We start from the raw sequence: 24,124 nt of genomic DNA, 5'->3' as shown, positions 1-24,124 counted from the left end.
ACAGCACGGCCATATTTTCGGTGTTTTCAAATATCATGAATTAATCACATCACACTTTAGAGTGATTCAAACAACATCCAATACATCATAACTCTTACTTCTTAGACTTAACAATGAGCCAAACTACACCACAACGACTACTTCTCGGACTTTACATTGAAAAAAAAACTATGAGGGGCCAACTGCTAAAATGAAAATAGTCAAGTATGTTGCAATCTTCAAACAAAACTAAACGTGTGTACCTAGTGACGAGAAATGACCTTTGCAATGATGTTTACAGTCAAGAGGTAAAGTATAGTTAGATGTGGTCTCTATTTATATGTTACTTTATTTCATTCATTTATTTTCTATCTTGTCTCAACATAAGGCTCTTAGAGTAAAGGCTCTGCTTTAAGATCTGTATAATCCTATTGCTGCAGACGTTATCGGGCGCGGAGGCCTAGATATCAGACTGATTTAGTGTAGAATTTAAGAATACACAACACATTACGAATTATATTATATTTTGTTTATCGATTTTCAGGTGTCGTTATTACATCAGTGACATCTACAGAATTTGAAGAACTAACCCCACGTCTTCCCCGGGGACAGCTGTCATGGTCACGTTAAACGTAGCACCCGGCACCAGTACCATTCCAATACTAGAATTCGGCTTCATAGCAGTCGCCACAGATAACGAAGGTAAGCATATTCCAAAATAAATATAAATAACGCATAGCGAGAGCTGTAAATAAGGTAAACATAACGCCTGGTGACACCAGTAACTATGGTAAACGCAACGGAAGTACATACGTTATACACAACGTCTACTAACAGTAGTAAATGAAGCAAACATAAGGTAAACACAACGCCTAGTGACAGTTGTAAATAAGGTAAACACAACGCCTAGTGACGGTAGTTACTAAGGTAATCACAACTCTAGTGACGATAGTAAATAAGGTAATCATAACCCTAGTGACGGTAGTAAATAAGGTAATCACAACGCCTAGTGACGGTAGTAAATAAGGTAATCACAACCCTAGTGATGGTAGTAAATAAGGTAATCACAACGCCTAGTGACGGTAGTAAATAAGGTAATCACAACCCTAGTGACGGTAGTAAATAAGGTAACCAAAACCCTAGTGACAGTAGTAAATAAGGTAAACACAACGCCTAGTGACGGTAGTAAATAAGGTAATCACAACCCTAGTGAAGGTAGTAAATGAAAAAAAAAACACAGTCTCGTAACAGTAGTAACTTAGAAAAACACAACCCTTAGTGACAGCAGCAAACCAGGTAAAAATAAAACCTAGTGAAAGTAGTAAATAAGGTAAACACAACGTCTATAGTGACAGTAGTAAATAAGTTAAACACAAAGCCTAGCGACAGTAGTAAATAAGGTAAACACAACGCCTAGTGACGGTAGTAAATGAGGTAAACACAACGTCTATAGTGACAGTAGTAAATAAGGTAAACACAAAAGCCTAGTGACGGTAGTAAATAAGGTAAACACAAAGCCTAGTGACAGTAGTAAATAAGGTAAACACAACGCCTAGTGACGGTAGTAAATAAGGTAAACACAACGTCTAGTGACGGTAGTAAATAAGGTAAACACAACGCCTAGTGACAGTAGTAAATAAGGTAAACACAACCCGAAGTGACGGTTGTAAATAAGGTCAACACAACGGCTTGTTATGGTTATAAATAAAACACACCGCCAAGTGACAGTAGTAAATAAGATAAACACAAAGCCTAGTGAACGTAGTAAATAAGTTAAACACAACGCCAGGTGACGGTAGTAAATAAGTTAACCATAACGCGTAGTGACGGTAGCATTAAGATAAACACAACGCCAGTTGACGGTAGTAGATAAGTTAACCATAGCGCGTAGTGACGGTAGCATTAAGATAAACACAACGCCAGATGACGGTAGTAAATAAGTTAACCATAACGCCTAATGACAAAAGTAAATCAGGTAAACACAACTTTAACCTCTTCTTACACTTTGCTTCTATCGACACTGAAAATATAGAATCATTTATATCATTTAATCAATTGGATTGTATTTGTTTACTTTCGGCTTTCGTCTATCAATGCTAATGCTATATTTAATGTATGTGATGCTGAATTTCCTCCAGATTGTCAAGGAAAAGACGGGGTAACGATTGAATTGCAGAAAGGTGGTGAATTATCTATTTCATCAGGGAATTTTCCTTCCGACTATGATAATGAGTAAGTGTCAAAATAGAAATAGAAAACACAATATACAACCTATATTGATTACCGATTAAATAGAAATGCATTACACAAGTAAGCGGTACAATAGTTAGTATATTGTAGTTAGTCATATAGCTGCATTGTAATAAGTCATGTCTGTGCATTTTAGTGAGTCATATCTTTGTACTGTAGTGAGTCATGTCTGTATTATATTAAGTCATGTCTGTGTATTGTGGTGAGTCATGTCCGTGTATTGTAGTGAGTCATGTCTGTGTATTGTAGTCATCATGTCCGAGTATTGTAATAAGTCATGCCCGTGTATTGCAGTGAGTCATATTTATGTATTGTAGTGAGTCATGTCTGTGTATTGTAGTGAGTCATGTCTGTGTATTATAGTCAGTCATATCTGAGTATTGCAGTCAATCATGTCCGAGTATTGTAATAAGTCATGCCCGTGTATTGCAGTGAGTCATATATATATGTATTGTAATGAGTCATGTCCGTGTATTGTAGTGAGTCATGTCCGTGTATTGTAGTGAGTCATGTCTGTGTACTGTAGTGAGTCATGTATGTGTATTGTAATAAGTCAAGCCCGTGTATTGCAGTGAGTCATGTCTGTGTTCTGTAGTGAGTCATGTCTGTGTATTGTAGTAAGTTGTGTCTGTGTTCTGTAGTGAGTCATGTCCGTGTATTGTAGTGAGTCATGTCTGCATATTGAAGTGAGTCATGTCCGTGTATAAATTAGTCACAGATGTTTATTGTAGTGAGTCATGTCCGTGTATTGTGGTGAGTCATGTCCGTGTATTGCAGTGAGTCATATCTGTGTATTGTAGCTAGTTATGCCTGTGTATTGCAGTGAGTCATGTCTGTGTAATGTAATGAGTCATCTCCGTGTATTACAATCAGCCATGATTGTGTAATTAAGTCAGTCATGTCTGTGTTTTGAAGTGAGTTATGTCCGTATATTGTAGTGAGTCATTTCTGTTGATTGTAGTTAGTCATGTCTGTGTGTTGTATTAAGTCATATCCTGGTATTGTTGTCAGTCATATCTATGTATTGTAGTGAGTTATGTCTGTGTATTGTAGTAAGTCATGTCTGAGTATTGTAGTCAGTCATGTCCGTGTATTTTAGTTAGTCATGTCTGTGTATTGTAGTGCGTCCTGTCTGTGTATTGTAGTGAGTCATGTCCGTGTATTTTAGTTAGTCATGTCTGTCTATTGTAGTGCGTCCTGTCTATGTATTGTAGTGCGTCATGTCTGTGTTTTGTAATGAATCATGTCCGTGTATTGTGGTGAGTGATGTCTGTGTATTGTATGCTATGATGTTCATGTTTGTAGTCAGTCATATCTGTGTATTGTAGAGAGTCACGATAGTGTATTGTAGACATGCATGTCTATGCATTGTATTCAGGCATGCTTGGGTATTGAAGTTAGTCCGTGTAATGTCATGCCTCTATATTGTAGCGATGTTGTAGTTATCCATGTCTGTGCATTGTATTCAGTAATATCTGGTTGTTGTATTGGTTTATTTCTGTGTCTGGTAGTGATCCATGTCCGTGCATTTTAGTAAGTCATGTGTGTATATTGTAGTGAGTCATGTGTGTGTATTGTAGTGAGTCATGTCTGTGTATTGTAGTGAGTAATGTGTGTGTATTGTATTGAGTCATGTCCGTGTATTGTAGTGAGTCGTGAGTGTTTATTGTAGTGAGTCATGTCTGTGTATTGTAGTGAGTGATGTCCGTGTATTGTAGTGAGTCATGTCCGTGCATTGTAGTGAGTCATGTCCGTGTATTGTAGTGAGTCATGCCGTGTATTGTAGTCTGCCAGTTTCGTGAATTGTGGCGAGCTATTTCTGTATATTGCAGTCACTCATGTCTCTGCATTGTAGTGAGTCATATCTGTGTATTGTAGTTATTCATATACGAGTGTCTTAGTCAGTTATGACAGTGTATTTTAGTCAGTCATGTTCGAGTATTGTAGTCAGTTATGCTTGTGTACTATAGTCACTCATATGTTTTATTTTATAGCCTGGACTGTACTTTCACCGTCATTCCCAAGAACGGAAGAGCTCTATCCCTGAACGTTGTTTACATGTTAACTGAGGACTTTGAATGTCCTCGAGCTGATCCAGTTATATTGACATTTGGTACTCTATAATTGTATTGATATCTTGATCATTTTACTCGCTATTTGCAAGTCTTTCCATTTTATAATGTTTGTAATGATCTTTATCACTTAGAGGTTTAAAGTGAACTAAAAAATGTCATGGACAATTTCACGTACTTTTCCTTTTCATTTTTCAAAACAGTTAACTGATTAATATTTTCAAAAAATAAGAATTTATGAAGAATATTTTATAGGCATATATCACCTTTTTCATTTTGCTTCAAGTCTCAAATAAAAGAGATAATAATGAGTCAGGAAACGGTATCGAATGGTATGGGTAATCAAAATGAGCTGTGACATTTACATAAAATTATGCAGTAGTTACCTTTCTTCGTCAATTACCGAAAAATATTCGCATTCGAACTTTAACTTCTGCTGAAAAGAGGAAGTACACGTGTGATTGGCATACTTGTTACCTGGTATCTGATAACTGGTATCACATCAATCTTATTGCCCATTACTTGTTCTAATTCGTTATTGGTTTAATGAGGATCACAAACAGCCCATGGGCTACGAGATGCTCTCCTCAACACATAAAACAGTATGCACAAGGCGTAATCATAGCACACGCTCTCTCACTCACAAAGAGATTAAGTAAAGAAAGTGAAGGTGTGTGTGTGTGTGTGTGTGTGTGTGTGTGTGTGTGTGTGGGGGGGGGGGGGGGGGGGGGGGGGGGGGGGGGGGGGTCATAAGATGAAATTAGAATATTTTTGAATCAACAATATAATCAAATACAAAATGTTTTTGTTTGAGGAATCGGTATTGTTGTCGGAGCCATGCAATATGATGTTTAAAAGGAGATCAGGCATAAGATTTACATGAAATCTGGATTTACATTTGGAGCCAATTCGTTGCAAGTTTTCTTAACAGTTTCATACGCAAGTTGTTATATTTTGAACATATCAAAAAGAAATGTTTTTCCTCTTCGGTGGAATCTGTACAGTCGTCACAATATTTATTGTGTGTTAATCGGTATAAGAATCTTTGTTTGCTCAGGGCGCTAAGACCCATTCTTAGTCTACAATGATTGATTTTTTCCTTTCACATGGCCATACATATATAAATAATTTGAAACTGGAGTATAGAGTTGTGATAGGGCTGGTTCTGAAGTTGTAATTTTGTGTGCGATGACAAAGAAGTGGACAGATGGATTCCAAATATGAAGGACCAATATTTTGTTTGATTTTGAAAATCATTTTAATCCAGAATTTTACCTTCTGTCACTAAGTAACTCCCAATCTAGTTCAGATAGAAGTTTAGTATATTTGGTAACTTGATACCCACCTGTGCAAATTAGAGCTGCCCTTCGCTGGACACTTTCAATAAGGTCGGATTCGTATTGGTTGCAATTATCAAGAACTATACTGCCATATTCTAGAATAGACCTAACCAATGATTTATAGAGTTTCTCTAAACCGCCCCGAGGGATTAATTATGCTAATGACTGTAGCATGTTTAGTATTTTACTTGCCTTAGCAACAAGTCAGATATATGAACATGCCGGCTCAAGATAATGATATGCCAAGGTGTTAATGCGTGTTGAAGTGTTAAATAGGAACAGTATTCAGCGTGATATCGGGGTTGTTTAAGACACGTTTTAAAAGAAGGAAACTAGTTCTGTTTTAGCTGCATTAAAAGTTATCAACCATCGTTTAGCCCAGCTTGATAGAGTAGATAGGTCGTTATTTAATTTGTCGATAGAACCACGGTTATTAATTTCAGAAGAGAGAGATGTGTCATCTGCAAATCAATTAATGTCAGAAAGAATTCTAATATTTATATCATTATCATATATTTGAAATAAAGGGGGCCTAGTATTGAGCCTTGCGAATGCTATTTACTAAATATCGTGATCTTGAGTAACTTGGTTTTTGAGGAGAAGGTTTTCGAATCTTGTTTCACAAAATCACTCATTTGAAAATTGAAACCTGCCCAAACGGGAAGTTGATCTTTGGTGGTCAATCTTCTGCATACACTTGATAACTCATTGCCCCCAGCGTACCAAAGACAAAACTTCAATACGCTTAGCATGCGTTATTGAGACTGAACGTCTTGATTATTTTATATATTTGACCCGAGTGACCTTCAATATAAATCAAGTGTACTCATTTTAATAAACTTGAAAGTCCAGTTATATAACAAGTTTCCCCCTAAATGTCAAAACATTGTATCACTGAGTTATTAAGATTTCTTTTTTAAAACTTTGTTGCACAAAACCAAACACATTAAAAAAACTGACCTCAACCTGAAACTTTAAGTAAATCTTGAAGAAAGTTTTTGTTCCGAGAAGATTACTTATTTCGTATTCTACACGACTTTTCAAAACAAAAGATGAGCTACTTAAATCCGGTTCCTGTTGTTGATAAGTTATGGGTGATTAAGAAACACTGATATGTTGTCATGGCAGATATTTTATTCCTTCAAAGATGTCCAAAACCAGATAAAGTTTGAAACAGTGTCTGAGGACTTGATTTGCTATTTAAAAATATCAACACAAGGTTACAGATGTTAGAGGATTGAGGCAAATGCGTTTCATGGTACTGTCGGCATAATAAGCATATTTTTTACCGATCAAAAGTCAGAGGCGCCACAAAACGGTAGATAGGATAAGAAAAATAGTATAAAACAATACGTCATTTACACTATTATCTAAAATCAAATTCATTTTTAAGATTTAATATCTGTGTCAAAAGAGCCATAATCTCTATTTTGTGTCGTACAGATAATGAAGATCCAGACGCTCGATGTGGTAGAGGATTCCACCAAGTAGAGAGACATAACATTCTATCCAGGGTTGTGGTGAATTTCCATGCAGACAATATCATACCAGATATAGGCTGGTTGATGTATTTCAATGAAACAGGTGGGCATGTATTGACAATATATCAACAAATAATGTACTGACACTAAAGCAGCCTGCGCTAACACAATACCATCCTGTACTGACACTATAACGTATTGTACTAACATTATATCGTGATGTATTGCCACTACAATGTACTGTACCGACACTATGACATCATCTACGGACACTATAACTTACTGTACGAACACTAAAACAGCCTGCATCGACACAATACCATCATGTACTGACACTATAACGTACTGTACTAACACTATATGGTGATGTATTGACACTATAACGTCTTGTACTGACACTATAACGTACTGTACTGACACTATAACGTACTGTACTAACACTATATCGTGATGTATTGACACTATAACGTACTGTACTGATACTATAACGTACTGTACTGACACTATAACGTACTGTACTAACACTATATCGTGATGTATTGACACTATAACGTACTGTACTGACACTATAACGTACTGTACTGACACTATAACGTACTGTACCGATACTATGGCATCATCTACGGACACTATAACTTACTGTACGAATGAGTTGATACTGTGACGTCCTGTATCGACACAATTGTGTCCTGTAATAGTTACGTACCCTGATAGGTAACTGTTAATAAGAAATGTTGATATAAATTTCGATTGATTTACCCCCCAAAAGTTATAATAATAAACAGGTAAACATTTTTGAGACTTTTTACTGCGAAATTCACCCATTTTCCAAATGGCTACCCTGTAGAAAATTTGAGCTGAAGGACCCAACTTGTTTTTCTGATTAGGTGTTATATCAGACCCTAAACTTTTGTTATAAACCATAATTAGCCATACTGAATCAAAGAATTTGAATGAAATACTCCAAAACGTTAACACTAAAGTATATGGGAAAACAATTGCTTGGTTGGTCCCTTAAAAACACTATATTGTTCTGAATCCACACAACAGGGTCTTTTACTAGAGGGGCGACACCTGAAGGATGTCACAGAAAGAATGAAGCGCACTAAGGGACGATAACTATGTATCAGTAGTTTTCATCCACACCGCTCAATATCTAAATTTCAACTAATGCGAAGACTACGTGTGTTTGTTGTCGTGGAGGCAAAGTGGTTAAGGTGTCCCAACACTTTATCACTAGCACTCACCCTCGAGTTCGAAACCCACGTGGGGCAGCTGCCTGGTACTGACCGTAGGTCGGTGGTTTTACTCCGGGTACTCCAGCTTTCCCCGATCACCAAAACTAGGCACGTTCTTAAATGACCTTGGCTTTTAATGGGACGTTAAACAAAAATACGTAAACTGTGTTGTTGCCAAGGAAATCTAAATTTGGACCAATCAAAGGCCAGGAAATGGCGACTTTTTTGGAAATGTAACAAATGAGTTTACCACAGAGACCAGTGTCCCATGATGTACTTACACTATCAAATTGTATTTAAGTCGGAAAATATCTTTATTTGGACCAAAAAGAGGCTGGGAAAAATCGTTCATATTGTTAAAAAAGGTTAAAGTGAGGTTACAAGAGTAACTAGTGTCCCACAATAGCTAAAATCTTCGAAACTTTATACGTTTCGTAACGAACGATAACACAGTTACCGTCCCTTACCACACTTCATTCTATCGTCGATTTATCCATCGGAATCAAGAGATCACTTTACCACGATAATAATAAACAATAAATAAATTACGTTGCTTATACTTCCACTAATTATGTCTTTGAAATTAATAAAGTATTTCAATAACTAAGTTGAAAATACCGCTTGAGTATTGAAATTAAAAATAAATTCCACAAGTGTACACACAATCCTAAACATCACTTCTGGTTTGAACATCATATTGGGACCGAGATTTCAATAAGCTTCGTTATATGTTTCATTGTTATATTAAAATTAATAAAATATTCCCGAAATCTCATTTAGAATTTTCAATCTCACCTTACCAAGACCAACACATGAGAAAGAAAACAGTTTCATCACAGCATGCTGGGCATTTTCAGGAGATAGCTGTCAACATATGTCGCCAAAATGTCGATTATATACATCCGGGTTTTGGGTAGAGGTCAAATCTTCACCGGAAAGTGTGTTAACGACTCGCGCAACTCGATCAATCGGCAAATCAGCTGGTGTTTCATTTGAAGAACGTCCCTGTCGAGAATGCGTTTCTTTGGTTTGTAACTGTTTTCCCGAGTAAATAACACATGAAACAGGTACTTTATATATGTTACGAGGATGAAGAGTAGTTGGTTGAGATTTAGAAAATCACAAATACACACTGTTACTGGAAAAAGAATGACGTATGATCCTTGGTGTAAAAAGGCGGGAATTATGAAAGCGGATGTTCCCCTGTGTAGTGTAAATGTCGGGCTTACTGTCACTGACTCAATAACTTACATGTGAAGCTATTTAGGTTTTCTGACGGTTCTCGTTGTTTTGGCGATAACTGCGATCATATCTCTTAGAACCACCCTTTTGAAATTTTGAAATGTTCATTTGCCTTTTTCAGATGAAAATGAATGTCAGAGTGGAAACAATAACTGCTCCCAAAATGCGGACTGTACAAACATAGAAGACTCATTTCTTTGTGAATGCAAAGATGGTTTCTCTGGCGACGGCGTAATCTGTGTAGGTGAGTTAATGTCAAAAGATGTTCTCATTGTTATTCGTGAAATATTTACCTGGTTGCCGTTAATTTCAAAGGCTATCACACATGGTTATTACATATAGCAATACGTTTTCGTCAATCCTATATTGATCTTCAATAAATAGGTATGAATGTGAAAGCTATATCATTTCCATACTCTTTCATATCTAAAAAATAATTACGAAAAGATATTATGTATACAGTAGTACTGATAAATCCGAAACGTCTTATATCATTAAGAATGCCGATTAAAAAATCGAGGGCGCCCCGCCCACTTCGATCTGGCTTATGGATGTTTGGTACTATGATGCGTTCCTCTTGGCGATATCAAGATGACGCGAGATTGAACGTTAATCTATTGTGACGTCATTATTACTGTTGAAACTCAAACGAGGAAAATGACACCGACAAGTCTTTCTGTTGTAAAATAAGCAAGTTAAAATTTAAGTATGATACAAAATAAACATCCGATTGTTTTCAGGGCACTATAAACTGATAGTGCTGTCTCGATATGGAATAGTAGCCTCCCCTCTGCTCAGAAACGATTTCATCCTTCGACAACATTATTAAACCACACAATTAGGCAAGGATATATAAATAGCTTTTTACAATAGCTTTACAGACAACTTATGCATTTACAACACTAATCTTTTCATATGATATTAAATTGATCAATATCCTTTATCTTTTCGTGAAGTATTGTCCACGAATGAATCTATTGTTGTTTACTGAGGAAGTGATAAGTTACACCAGAATACGATGGCGTGACGCATTTATGATAAACTGTTTGACCTTTTCCCATTTGAACGGCCGAACTAGCCATATCTTTAAAACATGATCTCAAGAGATACCACTTCTCGGTCGCAGTCTCAAACCGTATTAGTCGAATACAACTAGGACGGTTATCCGAAATAAAGTGCAACCAAAATTTCAATCGCCTCATTTTAGCATTGAACTGCTACCAAAGGGTAGTAAATAGACGATATGAATACAATTTGGGTGACAGATAAATATAATGTATTCATATCGACTGTATACTATCATTTGGTAACAGTTCAATGCTTATATTTACATTTTTAAAGATTTTTTTTTCATTTACTGTAGGTTATGACGCGTTTAAATTTGCCGCCTACCCTATCAATGACGTCATCAAGTTTAAATACCGGAACAGCCGAAACTTCAAGAAGGAAAATATAGTCCCTGATGACGTTATTAATAGAAAGCACATAATATCGTTTTTGTACAGGCTTTATTTTTTATTTCATATACGTTTGAAAGTATCGTCATTTTTTTCACAATTGCATAATTTCTGATTGCTTAAATTCGAAACCGTTTTTTTTCCGCGCAATGATTTAAGATAACAATTAGAAGTGATGCAGCGTTGAACGGGCATTGCCCAGGGCAGACTCGATTCCTCGGAAACATTTATGTTTCTATCGACTGTATTTACGTTGTTTTAAGAATATAAGCTCTTTAATTCTGAATAAAAGTCGTCTTGACATAAGGGGAAAACGATTCCAAGGATTTTTTGTTCGGAACCGATTCCAGTCTAACCGGTCAAGTCAGTGTCGCTAACTTAGCAAACGATTTTCAACTTCACAGGGGCTCGATTTTGTAAGGTAGGCCCTTGACATCAGTGAGTAACCACAAAGCTAAAATCCAGTAGGCCTACATACACAACCGGAAACTATGGCGATACTCTCGATTTTTATATAAGATTTTTTTTATTATTATTAATACTTAACTTTTATTCTTGTCGTTTCTTACATGTCTGAAAATTCGGAACGAGCCCCTGTGAGTATGACGACATTGGCAATATGATAATATTTCATATAGATCAAGAATGACAATTATAGCAATTTCGTGTTGTCTTCATTTTTCTAATTATAAAATAATACTCTCATAACTTGTGACGTTGGCTATTTTTTTCATTGTGGCCTCTGTAAATAAATGCTAGCATTCCAAAGCTCTCTAGACCGAAAGTAAATGGCGGCCATTGTTTAACCTACAACACATGGAGCTGTGTTCGTACACCGAATCACTGTACATTGTAGTATACAGTCTCATGAATACAATATGGTTTACTTACGACATATAGACAAATGCAACACAGAATGTAAGTATATTTCCATAATGCCCTCCTGTGATATTGTTTGAATTGTCTCCTCTGGATGAATGTTGGTGTCTATGACTTGACATCCGTGACATGACTTTATACCTCTCAACAACTTTATCCGTGTGTAACCACCGAACTTTCATTCTTAGTTGTTGCTTGGTTCTGTATGGACAATGCAACGTCTTTGAGTGACAATATTTTGTTATGTACTGAATATTAAAATACTACTCATGACACTTTATTGTTATGTTATGACAATGCAATGCCTTTTAATGACACCAAAACGCCTTGTACTTACGCTATATAGTCATATTCTGTCACCCCTATAGCATTCTTTACTAACACTATAACGTCTTGTACTGACACTATAACGTCCTGTAATAACACTATAACGTCTTGTACTGACACTATAACGTTATGTAATAACACTATAACGCCCTGTTTTGACACATAATCGTCCAGTACCGACATAATAACGGACTATACTGACATTATAACGTACTAAACTGACATTACAACGTCAGGTACTAACATAGTTACACTCTGTACTGACAATATAACACTCTGTTTTGACAATTGCCTCATGTAATGAAACTATAATGTATTCAACAATATAACGTCCTGTGCTGACATTTTAATGTCCTTTACTGACTCTATAACGTATTGAACTAATACTATAAGATCCTGTACTGACACTATAACATACTGTATCAACACTATACTGTCTTTTACTGACACTGTATTATATATGTGTATTGTGTGTACTCGATACCATCACTTTTACTGACATTACGACCTCAGGTTCTTAAACTATAACGCCCGGCACTGAAGATATAGAGTTCGACGTCCTGTAATCATAGCGTCCTGCATATAGAGTATAGCGTGCAGTACTTACATTATACAGCGTCCTCTTATGACATTATATAGTGTCCTGAGCTGACATTATATAGCATGCTCTGATGAAAGTATGAAGCGTCCTCCACAGAGGATATAGCGTCCTCTACTAACCTTATATAGCGTCCTTTACTGACATTATAAAGCATCCTCTACTGAGATTAGCAAGCGTCCTCCACCGAGAATATAACGTCCTCTACTGACAGTACATAGCATCATGTACAGACACTATGACGCATGTACAGACACTATGACGTCATGTACAGACACTATGACGAAATGCACTGAAACTATATCATCATCGACAATAAAGTTGTTAACTGTCACTATAACTTACTTACTGTGGGACAATCTGAATTTCTAACGGTTATCGCTGTTTAGGCCTTAACTACGATCATGTCCCTTAGAGCAATAATTTTAAATGTTTGCAACTAATTGTCCATTTTCCTCTTTCAGATATAAATGAATGTCAGAATGGAAACAATGACTGCTCAGAAAATGCTGATTGTACAAACACAGAAGGTTCATTTTCTTGTGAATGCAAAGAGGGTTTCCTTGGTGACGGTGTAACTTGTGAAGGTGAGTTACTGATAAGCTATATTCTTATTGTAAATCGTGAAATATTCATCTGATCGCCGTCAATTTCAATAGCAAACGGACGTTTTTATTATTGACCAATATCATTTCGTTATTTCCTTACTCATTTACATTAAAATATATACGTCTTATTGATTTGATAGTTATACCATTTACTTGCACTTTAATATTGAAATACAATTTTTACCAGAAATTTTTTTTTTATCTAGAATGTAATACCGGTATAGTGATCTAGTCGTTACAGTTCAATTTGGAACCATGGCCTCAAATATCTCAAAAATACGCCTACACAAAACAATAGCCAAATCGAGGGCGATGCCCACCAAATTCGAACACCTCTTAATGATTCTGTACGCTTACGCATTATGTAAAGTACACGTTTTTGTTTTCAAAACAAACAAACGGGCTTTTCCGATCAAATTGGATAACTATATACGGGCAGTCTGTCGGACTTTGATATGACCTATGGTTTACATCACATGACAAAATGCTGGCTTCCTATTTGCATAAAACATGGCTTCTTTGAAGCGAAAGTACCGGCTCCTCCGGGCGGTATAACAAATGGCGCGGGATTGAACGAATATCTATTGTGACGTCACTTTTACTGTTGCGATTGACACATATGAAGAAAATGGCTTTGACAGGTCCTCTTACGATAAACTATTCAGTTGAATTCAGCAAATAAAAATGTAAGTGTGATGTGCTAAGATAATTGCATGGTTTTGAACATGTTTAATATGTATAATTTATATTTTCAAAATAGATAAAAAATATTGACTCTAAATGCAGATTTTTATCTCGCGAAACATAAACTTAATTCCGGAAAGCGTCACCATCATGGCTATTTTGTTATATTGTAATTGACGAGGATCGAAGACGTGTTTGTTTACATTATTTCACGATGACAGAAGAGAGAACTGGTCGTCCTTCTTGAAGTTTGACTGATGGATTTGTTCAACAGAAGAGGTTAGCAGTAGAAACAGGTACATGTATATAAGCGTTGATCTGTTCCCAATATCTGACCAAAGTGCAAGTTTCTTCCGTATAAAGTCGTCTTTTCTCTCAGTCCTGTCATTATACACATGCAGTGCTCCTTTCAATCGCCCAGTCACCGTTACGACAGGCCCAACAAAACATCCCCTAGTGTTTGCTGTTTTGCGTTATCAATAAAGAATTATTTTTATGTTATGATCATGGTAGATCTATACAAATCATTTGAAAATAAAGAAAATAATGTTTCTGCTGCTGCCCCGACGCGGGCAGACGACATCTGCAAAGTGTTTCAGTGTTTGCATCTCCAAAAACGGCTGCACTGACCGTCGTAGGACAGGTTTATTAGAAGATTTTGTTTAAAATACCATGTTTTTTTTAATAACTGTAATGTTTAGACACTCACCAAGTTTAAAAAGACAAAAATAAAAAAAATGTGGTTGTAAATGGAACGCGAAAAATGTACACTGCTGGCTTTTACTGCCGGATGTATAAATTGCATTTAAACTTAGTATTCTGAGAGTCCGCCCGCGTAGTGGAGGGGTTGAATGATTGGCAGCAGAGCAGAAGATCGCGGGTTCAAGACTGCCTGGAGTATTTTTTTTCTTTTTCTTTTTGAAATTAAAATTAAATTTTTTTTTCTCTTTTTTTTAAATCTTCCAAATATTTCTGTAAAATTTTCATTCGTTTTATAACTTAATAATAAAAAAATCAAATAATTTCACTTCTTTTAAGCCAAATCAAGATCAGAATTTTGTCTTTTTTGAAAAAAGCATGATTTCCCAAATCCAGTGTCATATTTGTGTTATTAATATTGTCATGGCCTGGTTTGAGTTTTCACTTAAATTTTGATTATATAACATTAACCAGGAATGCAGAAAAGTATTTAAGGATTTAAAATAGGTCAATACTAAATGATTTAGTACAATGTATTAAAATAATTTCAAACTGATTTTTATTAAACCCTGTTGTATTTTCTCAATTGAAAGGGCATGGGCTATGCTATAAATATATATATATAAACCACTAAATTGACAAAATATTTAAAAAGAAATTTATATTTGTTAACTTATACTAAAATATGATTGATGATCTTTATTGCAGAATGCCAGGGACCGGGCCAAAGGCTTTTCAATGCGTTGCTTGTGGCAAACGTTCACGGCCAAAAGAAAGAAGATTTGTTTACACTGATGCCTACAAAGGCTTTATTCAGCATTTAACCATAGAAGTTGCAGCAAATGACGTAACATGTCGAACATGCTTTGTGAACTACAAAAGGTTAGCAAAAACCGGAAAACCTAAGTTGTGTGAAAATGTGACCGATAGTGAAGATACACCAATAGATTCGAACTATGTTCCACCGCCTAAAAAAACCTAGAAATGATAACCAATTCAAAAGTCTATTACCAATTTTGTCATCTGGTATGCAAAAAGAGATGTTCAAATTTGATGACAGTTTCCATCGACTGCAGAACTAAACTATTTGTAGAAAAGGGTTATTTGCTTCTAGCTGGATCTAGATGGTGCTGTAAACACCTTGATTCAGATAAATATTTTAATGAAGAGGCACTTTCTTCTGTGACCGAAAAGTCGACGAATTCTCAGGAAAGCAGCACATATTTCAATAAAACTGATATTTTGTCACTTATTGCAATCATAAGAGCTATTGCAGTGCGATATGAACGATACCGAATTGACTTTGATAATAAACATTCTTTAACTGATGCAGATTATCAGAATCTCACAGGCATTAAAAAAAGCTGACTTCAATGACTTATGCTTCTTTTATCGAGTAGTACAACCCTCCGATGTACAAAAAACCGAACAAGTAGAAGATGTATTGCGTTATTGCTCGTTAAATTGAGAACAGGCATGTCAAACCGGCTACTGTCAACTTTATTTAATATTGGAAAATCTAGTGTGCGCAAGGAGATTATGAGTGCAAGACAATTTCTTTCTGTTAATTTTACACCAAGAAATGTGGGATTCCAGCATGTAACACGCGATGACGTAATTGAATACCATACAAGACCACTAGCGCAAGAATTGTTTGGCACCATGATCAACAAACCAGCTTTATTAGTTGTGGACGGCACATACATATACATTGAAAAGAGTAAAAATTTTCGATTTAAACGAAGATCTTACAGCATACATAAAAATAGACCACTCGTCAAACCCATGGTAATCGTAACGACAACTGGGTACATCGTTTCTATTCCGGGACCATATCACGCCGATTAAAAACACAACGATGCTTCCATACTGAAACACAATATCCAGACAAACATGGAGAACATAATGGATTGGCTGCAGACATATGATCTCCTAGTTGTGGACAGAGGATTTAGGGATTCCCTTGAGTTTCTAAGTGACCTCGGAATAAAATACCAGATGCCAACATTCCTTCAGAGAGGTAAAAAAAAACAACACACAACAGAACAGGTAATATTACAAAATATTCAATGTCATTACTATGAGTATAAACCTACAATTTAATTAAGCGATACAATTACCTAGAGGTTGTTACATTGCAATTCTTCTGTGATATACACAATTAGAATAAGTGATGTGTTGATGCTCCCAACATTACCAAAAATTGTTCAGTCATCATACATTTTGAAAAAAATAGTATGGAATGTTAACATACATATTGAACTTTTATACATCATGTCAATATGAATGCCAGATATTTGCAGACAAACGCATCATACAGAGCTACTGAGAACTGTATCCATCTTATTTACATGTTTATACACTTGTTGGGGAACATCTAACTACTTGATTAGCATACTAAGGTGTGTAATTCAATATTCCTATGTACCTCTATCACCCACCCTGTTGGTTTGGCATGGTAGCATGAAAGCCATCCATAGGCTGTCACTTTGATTAAATATGTTCAGAATGTCATAGATAGAAAAAAAATATTTAAAATGTTTGTGTATATGTTCTGTTTCTGGACAATGCTTCTCGACTCGTAACGAAAATCCGATGGATAGTTGAGTCAGTAAATGGACGGTTGAAGCAGTGGCGATATCTTCAGAATGTCATGCCGAACACTCAGATACCAGCCATTGGCGACTACATGCGGCTTGTTGCAGCCCTGTGCAACCGCTACCGAGCACCACTCAACACTGGCACAACTGAAGGTGACCAACTGGTAGCAGCTTAGATGAAGGTAATACAAACTCAAATAGATAAACTAGGTAGATATATCTCATGAGTCGGACTGTGTATTACCATAATATTTTTACTTAAGTTGATTAATTTTACATTTAGAGATATGTCTTTGCAAAAACTGAACATTATCGTTATATTAAAAAAGGGAATCAGGTTATTTTGAGTCTGGAATTGTGGCATGAATGATGGATGGATCAAATATCTGTTTTTGTTTAAGGTTCTGGCGACCAAGGGGATGCTCTTCAGCAGCGTGTCCATGAGAAATTCGACACCCGAAATCACTCCTGGAAATCTATAGATGTTGCTGATGCTGTTGACCAGTTTTCCTCCATGTCAGAAGAAGACATCAGAAACCTGGCTATTGAGTGGACCAAGTGAAGCTTGCTCGTTCTTACACATCAGATCACTTAAGCGAGGACGGTGACTACACAATCATGGTAAATGATGAGGTTAATGGTATGCTACGTGCCCGTATTTAGAGTCGAAACACCATACGAAGAAATATCTTCTTTGCATCGACTACAGCCCCGCTGTTGTTTTAGGCTGGTGTTGTTAGTGCAAGACTGGAGCTCGAGTTGTCGGCACATGCGCACATGTGTCAGCTGTTTGGTATCTGGGATATGCACGACATGTGGGAAGTGTTAGGGGCGTAAAAGACTGGTCTGCATTTCTGGAAGACGCTGCTAAGGTTCCAGAACTTGTAGACGGATCTGATAGCGACAATAGTGACCCGGAGGAGTGATAAGGCGTACGGTTAATTTTGGTGTATATTATGACATTTATAATTTGTCATTTATCATCGGACGTAATGTTGATTAGATGTTTTTTTTGTATCAGCTATGTGGTCGCACATGTAATTTGGCATTTTGGTAAATATCTATATTTTTTCAAATGAAATCACTTAATTCCTGTAACATAAGGATTCATTTATCATTGACAAATTATGTTCACCTTAGTCATGCTACTTTGATTATATGTTGATTGACATGATATTTTGATGATATTCTATTCTAAGACAACATTTTTTTTTATATTCTGATCACATGCTATTTTGTTATTTTCTTGACATGATCCTTTAATACTCTGATGCCATGCTGTTTTGTTGATAACATGATCCTTCAATATTCTGATGACATACTGTTTTTTTGATAACATGATCCTTTGATGTTCTGATCTGTTTTGATGCCATGACCATTTGCTATTCTGATGACATGTTATGAGTTTTTGTTAGATATTTTGATATCCCGATGGCATTCTATATTGTTGATAAACAATATTTTGATATTCGAATAACAGGCTATTTCTTTGGTTTGACCCTTTGATTATGGGTACAATAGCTTGGTGACGTGATATGTTGATATGTGTTGATGATGTTATCATAAGATGATGACATGATATTTCAATAATTTTGTTTACACATATGGTATCCAGTGATATAATGTGTTCATATGATAACTTACTGTTTATAATGTAATATATAGTGTTAATATAAACTATTTAAACTGTTTCTTGGACTTTATTTTTTATCAAAAGTGTTTAATATGCCATGAATAGTCAACAGTCAGTCACTTTGATGAGAAATATCCACCAATGTACAATTCACAACTTACAACACATGGTTGCGTCACCCCCTAGGTTGATGGGAAGCTAGTGTTTAATAGCATTTTAACGATTAGTTAAAAGTTATTTACTGATTCTTACGTTGTTTACATCAACTTGTGATGATTTTAAGTAATGTTGATGTGGTTGCTATGGTAAATATGTGGTTGCTAAGGTCAAAATAGCCTTCTATAAAGTATTCATACCTCTATGAATGCCATGTACAATACTGAGTATAATAAAGGGGGAAAAACAAATAGTGTATTTATTGTAATTCGATCCAGTGACAAGTAATTTTTATGGCAGGCATCATTGAAATTACCAAAATTAGCATACCTGTGTTGTCAGGTTGGTTGCTAGGCAACCTAACACGGAAACGCATCAAATTTTTTTTTTTTATAAAGCCCACATATCTTTGCACCGTTGTTGCAAAAACAAAGGAAATATATGATGGGTCCGAAAATGGCCCTTATGGCACCTTATTCCTTTTCCTTTTTTTTCGTACATCTAAGTAAGGTGTATTTTCATAATGATAGCAAACGTTGAATCAATCGCCTGCGGAAAAAAAATATAAGGTAAACGCCCTATATAATAATACATCCATTTGGTATTTTGCTTATTTTCAAGCATACATTTATTTCTGTGTTGTTATTTTTTTATATTGATACAGTAGTTGTCAAATTATTTTATATCTCATACTTATGTTTTTAGCGTTAAGATGGAGAAGATCAACGATATAAAAAATCGTTTATATTTTTGATAATCTTTGATCATATTCTCCTGTGATATTTTCATGCTTCCATTAAATATTATTAAATGATTTTTTTTTTCTTATGATAACCATGATAATAAAGTTATTTATCTATCATTTTTTATTTATATTGCAAACTGCGCTAAAGAAATGTATATGTACCATCTATATATATCTCACAGTATGCATCAACATTTAGGAATATATTATTGCGTAATTGAAGGTCTGAATCCTATGCAGTCAAATAGGCAATAATGTATAGGTAAACCCACTTAGGGCTTTAGCTGAGCTTAATATTATTTAAGATGTTATGTAGAAATTAAGAAGTTTCGTTTCGGTTAATATTTTGTTTTTATAAACAACATATTTGACTCACTGACAGTCAATAATTGATATTAAGAACGAAATATTGTAAAAAATTATTTAATTGTTGTCCATCTGAACGTTCCTTGACAAAATCACCTCACTGTACTAGATTATTAAAATCCCTAGTGAGATGATATCTTCATGATTATACTGTTTTTTATATGGCATTCTCATTGCTGACGATGATTTTTTTTTCATTTCAGATCCGTGCGATCCAAACCCATGTCAAGGAAAGAAACGGCGTACCCGTTGCAACATATGCTCCCGTGATGCATGTAACAATTGTAAAAGGTGGTCTCAGAGCCGGAACAGATATTGTAAACGTAAGAACATTTATATTTACTAGTGAGGTGACCCCTAAAGGAGTGTCACAAAAAGAATGAATTGTAGAGATGGCGATTACTCGTTTTGATAACTGGTGTTTCAGCACAGTTTCCATCAAACCATTTAATAGCTAAATTTCGACCAATAAGAAGACGTATTGTTCCAAATGCAACGAATACTATGAAGTGGAATAGCAGACCTTTAATTTCCTCAATATACAATATCTAAATTTCGACCAATCGAAGCTATTACTTGGCGGCTATTTTGTTTAAATATGAAAGTGAGATTACAAGAGTAAATGGTGCCTAATGATGTATCTTAATATTAAATTTCATCAAAATCGGACAATATATTAATCCGAATAAATCTGAGACCTGGAAATGGCGTTCATTTGGTTAAATTCATAAGTGAGGCTACGATAGTAACCGGTGTCCAATGATGTACCTACATACCAAATTTCATTGAAATCAAACAATATCTAATTTTTGACAAATCAAAGGTCAGAAAATGGCGGCCATTTTGTTTAAAATCAGTCAGATAATATATCTAAATTTGGACCAATTGCCTCTAATAATTGGATTTAACTCGTTAAGATGTAAATATTCAGGATTTCATGGGAAGTGGTTCTCCCAAATGTTTATCATGGAGGGAAAAAGTGAATAATTCACCCTTGCGCGGGGAAAAATCTCATTTTTGTATTCCCCAGTGGAGCATAATGTTAAAAATGAGAGAAGGCAAACATGTTTGTTTTCTTTTGCTTTCGTCATTTAATTGAAACGTTATTTCGATACATCACCAATAGAATCCAAAGTCAGTATCAGTGTCTGTGTCAGTTGTTGATGTCGAGCAAATAGAGAAACGTCGATAACAATTGATTTCTTATTTGAAAATTTTGATAATTAGTGTTTGTAATCACTGTTAAGTTCATGTTCGATCGTCACCATTTATTTTTTCTGATCTATGATCAATTATTGATAAATCATGAATAGAAAAAAATTTCTGCAAAACAGTAATATGAATAATTATTCAATACACACTACATTATAATTTCTATATTTTTAATACCATGACCAGATGAGCTATCCCTGAGGTCACAGTAGGGAAGTAGCAATTTTAAAAGTGTTTTAAGTGAATTTCACCAATATTTTATAAAAACGATGCTTAACCAAGTGTAATACATTATTCTATTCTTTTCAAATATTTATTTACATGTTTCGGTTGTCATGTTTCAATTAACATCAGTTTGACCGTTTTTTTTGACAATTAAGTGGCATCATGTTCTCTTTCATATTTTAAATGTAAATATATGTAAATATTTGCAAATGGCGTGTAGGTCTAACAATAGAAACATATAAACTAGTTACACAAGTCCTTGTGTTACTGTATTTTACCTGTGTGCAGATGACATTTCGAAGAAGACTATTTTGTAGAATTGTTGTCTTCAAATCCTGATTATTGTTTGAATTTATCAAATAATTGGCTATAATACCTTTAGCAATCATTTGAAATAAGGTTAAATTCAAAAGAAAAACAAAATTCAACTGTTGGTTTGGTATTTAAAGAAAAGATATTTCAAAATTTACTATTTGCTTCCTGTGTGCAGATGACATAGTGAAGAAAACCTATTTTGCAAAATAGTAATAATACAATATTGGTAATTCGTTCATTCTGTCAAGTAGTTTTCTATAATACCTTTTGTAATAAGTTGAAATTAATTTAGATACAAAAGATAAAAAAAGAGTACAACATGGTGAAGCTTGTAATCGATTGAGGTGGTTGATGCAAATTATTTTTACCATATTTATGCAATCACAAACTTCTATTTTACTAATTCCTATAACCATTTTAATGATTAAAAGATTTTCGACATAAAACCTTGGTAATCATGTCAATCTTGACTGGACACATGATCCTAACCCAAAAGTTATAAAAAAAAGAAGAGACGGAATGATATAAAATTTATTTCTGTTATCTTCATTTATAAACAGTCCACGACCAAGTCAAAACTCTGCAAACTTAAAACAGAGCTTTTGCCAAAACAATTAACTTTGATATTGTAGCTTGTTGCAACCGACATAATGGGAAATGCCGCAAAATCGGAAAAAGGGGGAAAAGGAAGTGCAGGCGATTCTTCTGCTCAACTTGAACCGCCGACTCTTAGAGAGCTCCAACTGAACCACGCCATGTCCCTCGACCACGTTATGTTATATCACTTATTGCTTTCTTAGTATCCATTACGCTGTCTTAACATTATTTACTCCAAACTTTCATTGTTGATGATCTCACAAAGAAATTTTCAATTACTATATTGTAAGGCATCAGTCGCACGGATTTCAGGCTTGTGGTGTCATTAATTATACAAAACAGAGTATATCTACCCTAACACGTATCTTATTTACTTACACCGCAAATTCGGCTTTCTTGAATGATTAAAAATGTAATGATCATGCATAGCATGGAATAATTTCTGATTAGTCTACATAAGACAAAAAACAAAAATGCACATTCTTAACTTTCAAAAAAAAAGAAAGAAACTTATCCTTAATTGAGTTTCTGTTTTAATATTTGTATTTTGCTTAATAATTCATTATCTTTAATCCATTATGATATTTCCTTAAGCTTATTGAATAAAATTCTGTGCAAATATTTGTTTGTTTGTTATCCTTCCGTCTTCGGACCCGTAATACTCAACAAATGTCTGTAGTCCGTTATAAGTATGTCCGTACCCTGTTTCTGTTGTAGATATTTAATAACCTATGGCGATTTAGAGACTTGTTAAGTATGTTAAATTGTTATAAGATAAAAGTACACTGGAAATCCACTATAGTGAATTGCAATAAAAAATGTTGAAATATAAATTTTATCAATTATACTACTAGATCTTTTATACAACTGGCATTGAACACTTAATTATTGGCACGGTTGGAGGCGAATGATGGGTCTTATTCTAGGAGAAAACAAGAGCACCCAGGGAAACCCGTACAGATGACAGACATTTTCCCATTGGATTATCGAACGGGGATGATCTTTATGTCGTCACTTTCTAGTAGATAGATGCTGATGTTGTAAGATAAAGACAAACCAACTAAAGCAAGTTTCATTCTTATCCTATATTTCACCTTTGTTAGTTTTTCCGGGGTTTTCTTTTCTGTGTGACCTGTTTACCTGGCTCATTTGGAAAAAAAGAGTTCGTCTTCTAGGTTTTGTGTAGAATACTTTACAATAGTGTATATTTCGGTTAAATAATTAATTCTTGTAATGCATTATGCACTGTACTTACTAAGTGACAATGATACCAACATAAATGTAATTATATTATTACGACATAGCTTTCGTCATTAACACTTAGCTATCCAAACATTACGATATTTGTTTTTGCAGTAACTTGTTTTCGTAGACTGGTGGCTTTTATTATAAAATTCTCAATACTGCGGCATAATTGCATC

The 24,124-nt window shown here is 35.0% G+C and overlaps 1 protein-coding gene across 1 annotated transcript; it reads left to right on the top strand.

Annotated features, from left to right (window-relative positions):
• Positions 1–538: 538 nt before the first annotated feature.
• LOC117320934 (protein NEL-like) lies at positions 539–23,458 on the top strand. The gene is made up of 8 exons (XM_033875415.1): positions 539–681; positions 2,118–2,211; positions 4,224–4,342; positions 7,085–7,225; positions 9,724–9,846; positions 13,328–13,450; positions 20,558–20,677; positions 22,739–23,458. The coding sequence occupies exons 1-8, from the start codon at positions 597–599 to the stop codon at positions 22,822–22,824; spliced, it is 891 nt and encodes a 296-aa protein (XP_033731306.1). The 5' UTR covers positions 539–596; the 3' UTR covers positions 22,825–23,458.
• The last annotated feature ends 666 nt before the right edge of the window (positions 23,459–24,124 follow it).

The sequence above is a fragment of the Pecten maximus genome, unplaced genomic scaffold (genome assembly GCF_902652985.1).
Source record: "Pecten maximus unplaced genomic scaffold, xPecMax1.1, whole genome shotgun sequence".
NCBI lineage: Eukaryota > Metazoa > Mollusca > Bivalvia > Pectinida > Pectinidae > Pecten > Pecten maximus.
Note: the sequence above shows the minus strand (reverse complement) of the source record. Positions and strands in the feature narration are given on the sequence as shown.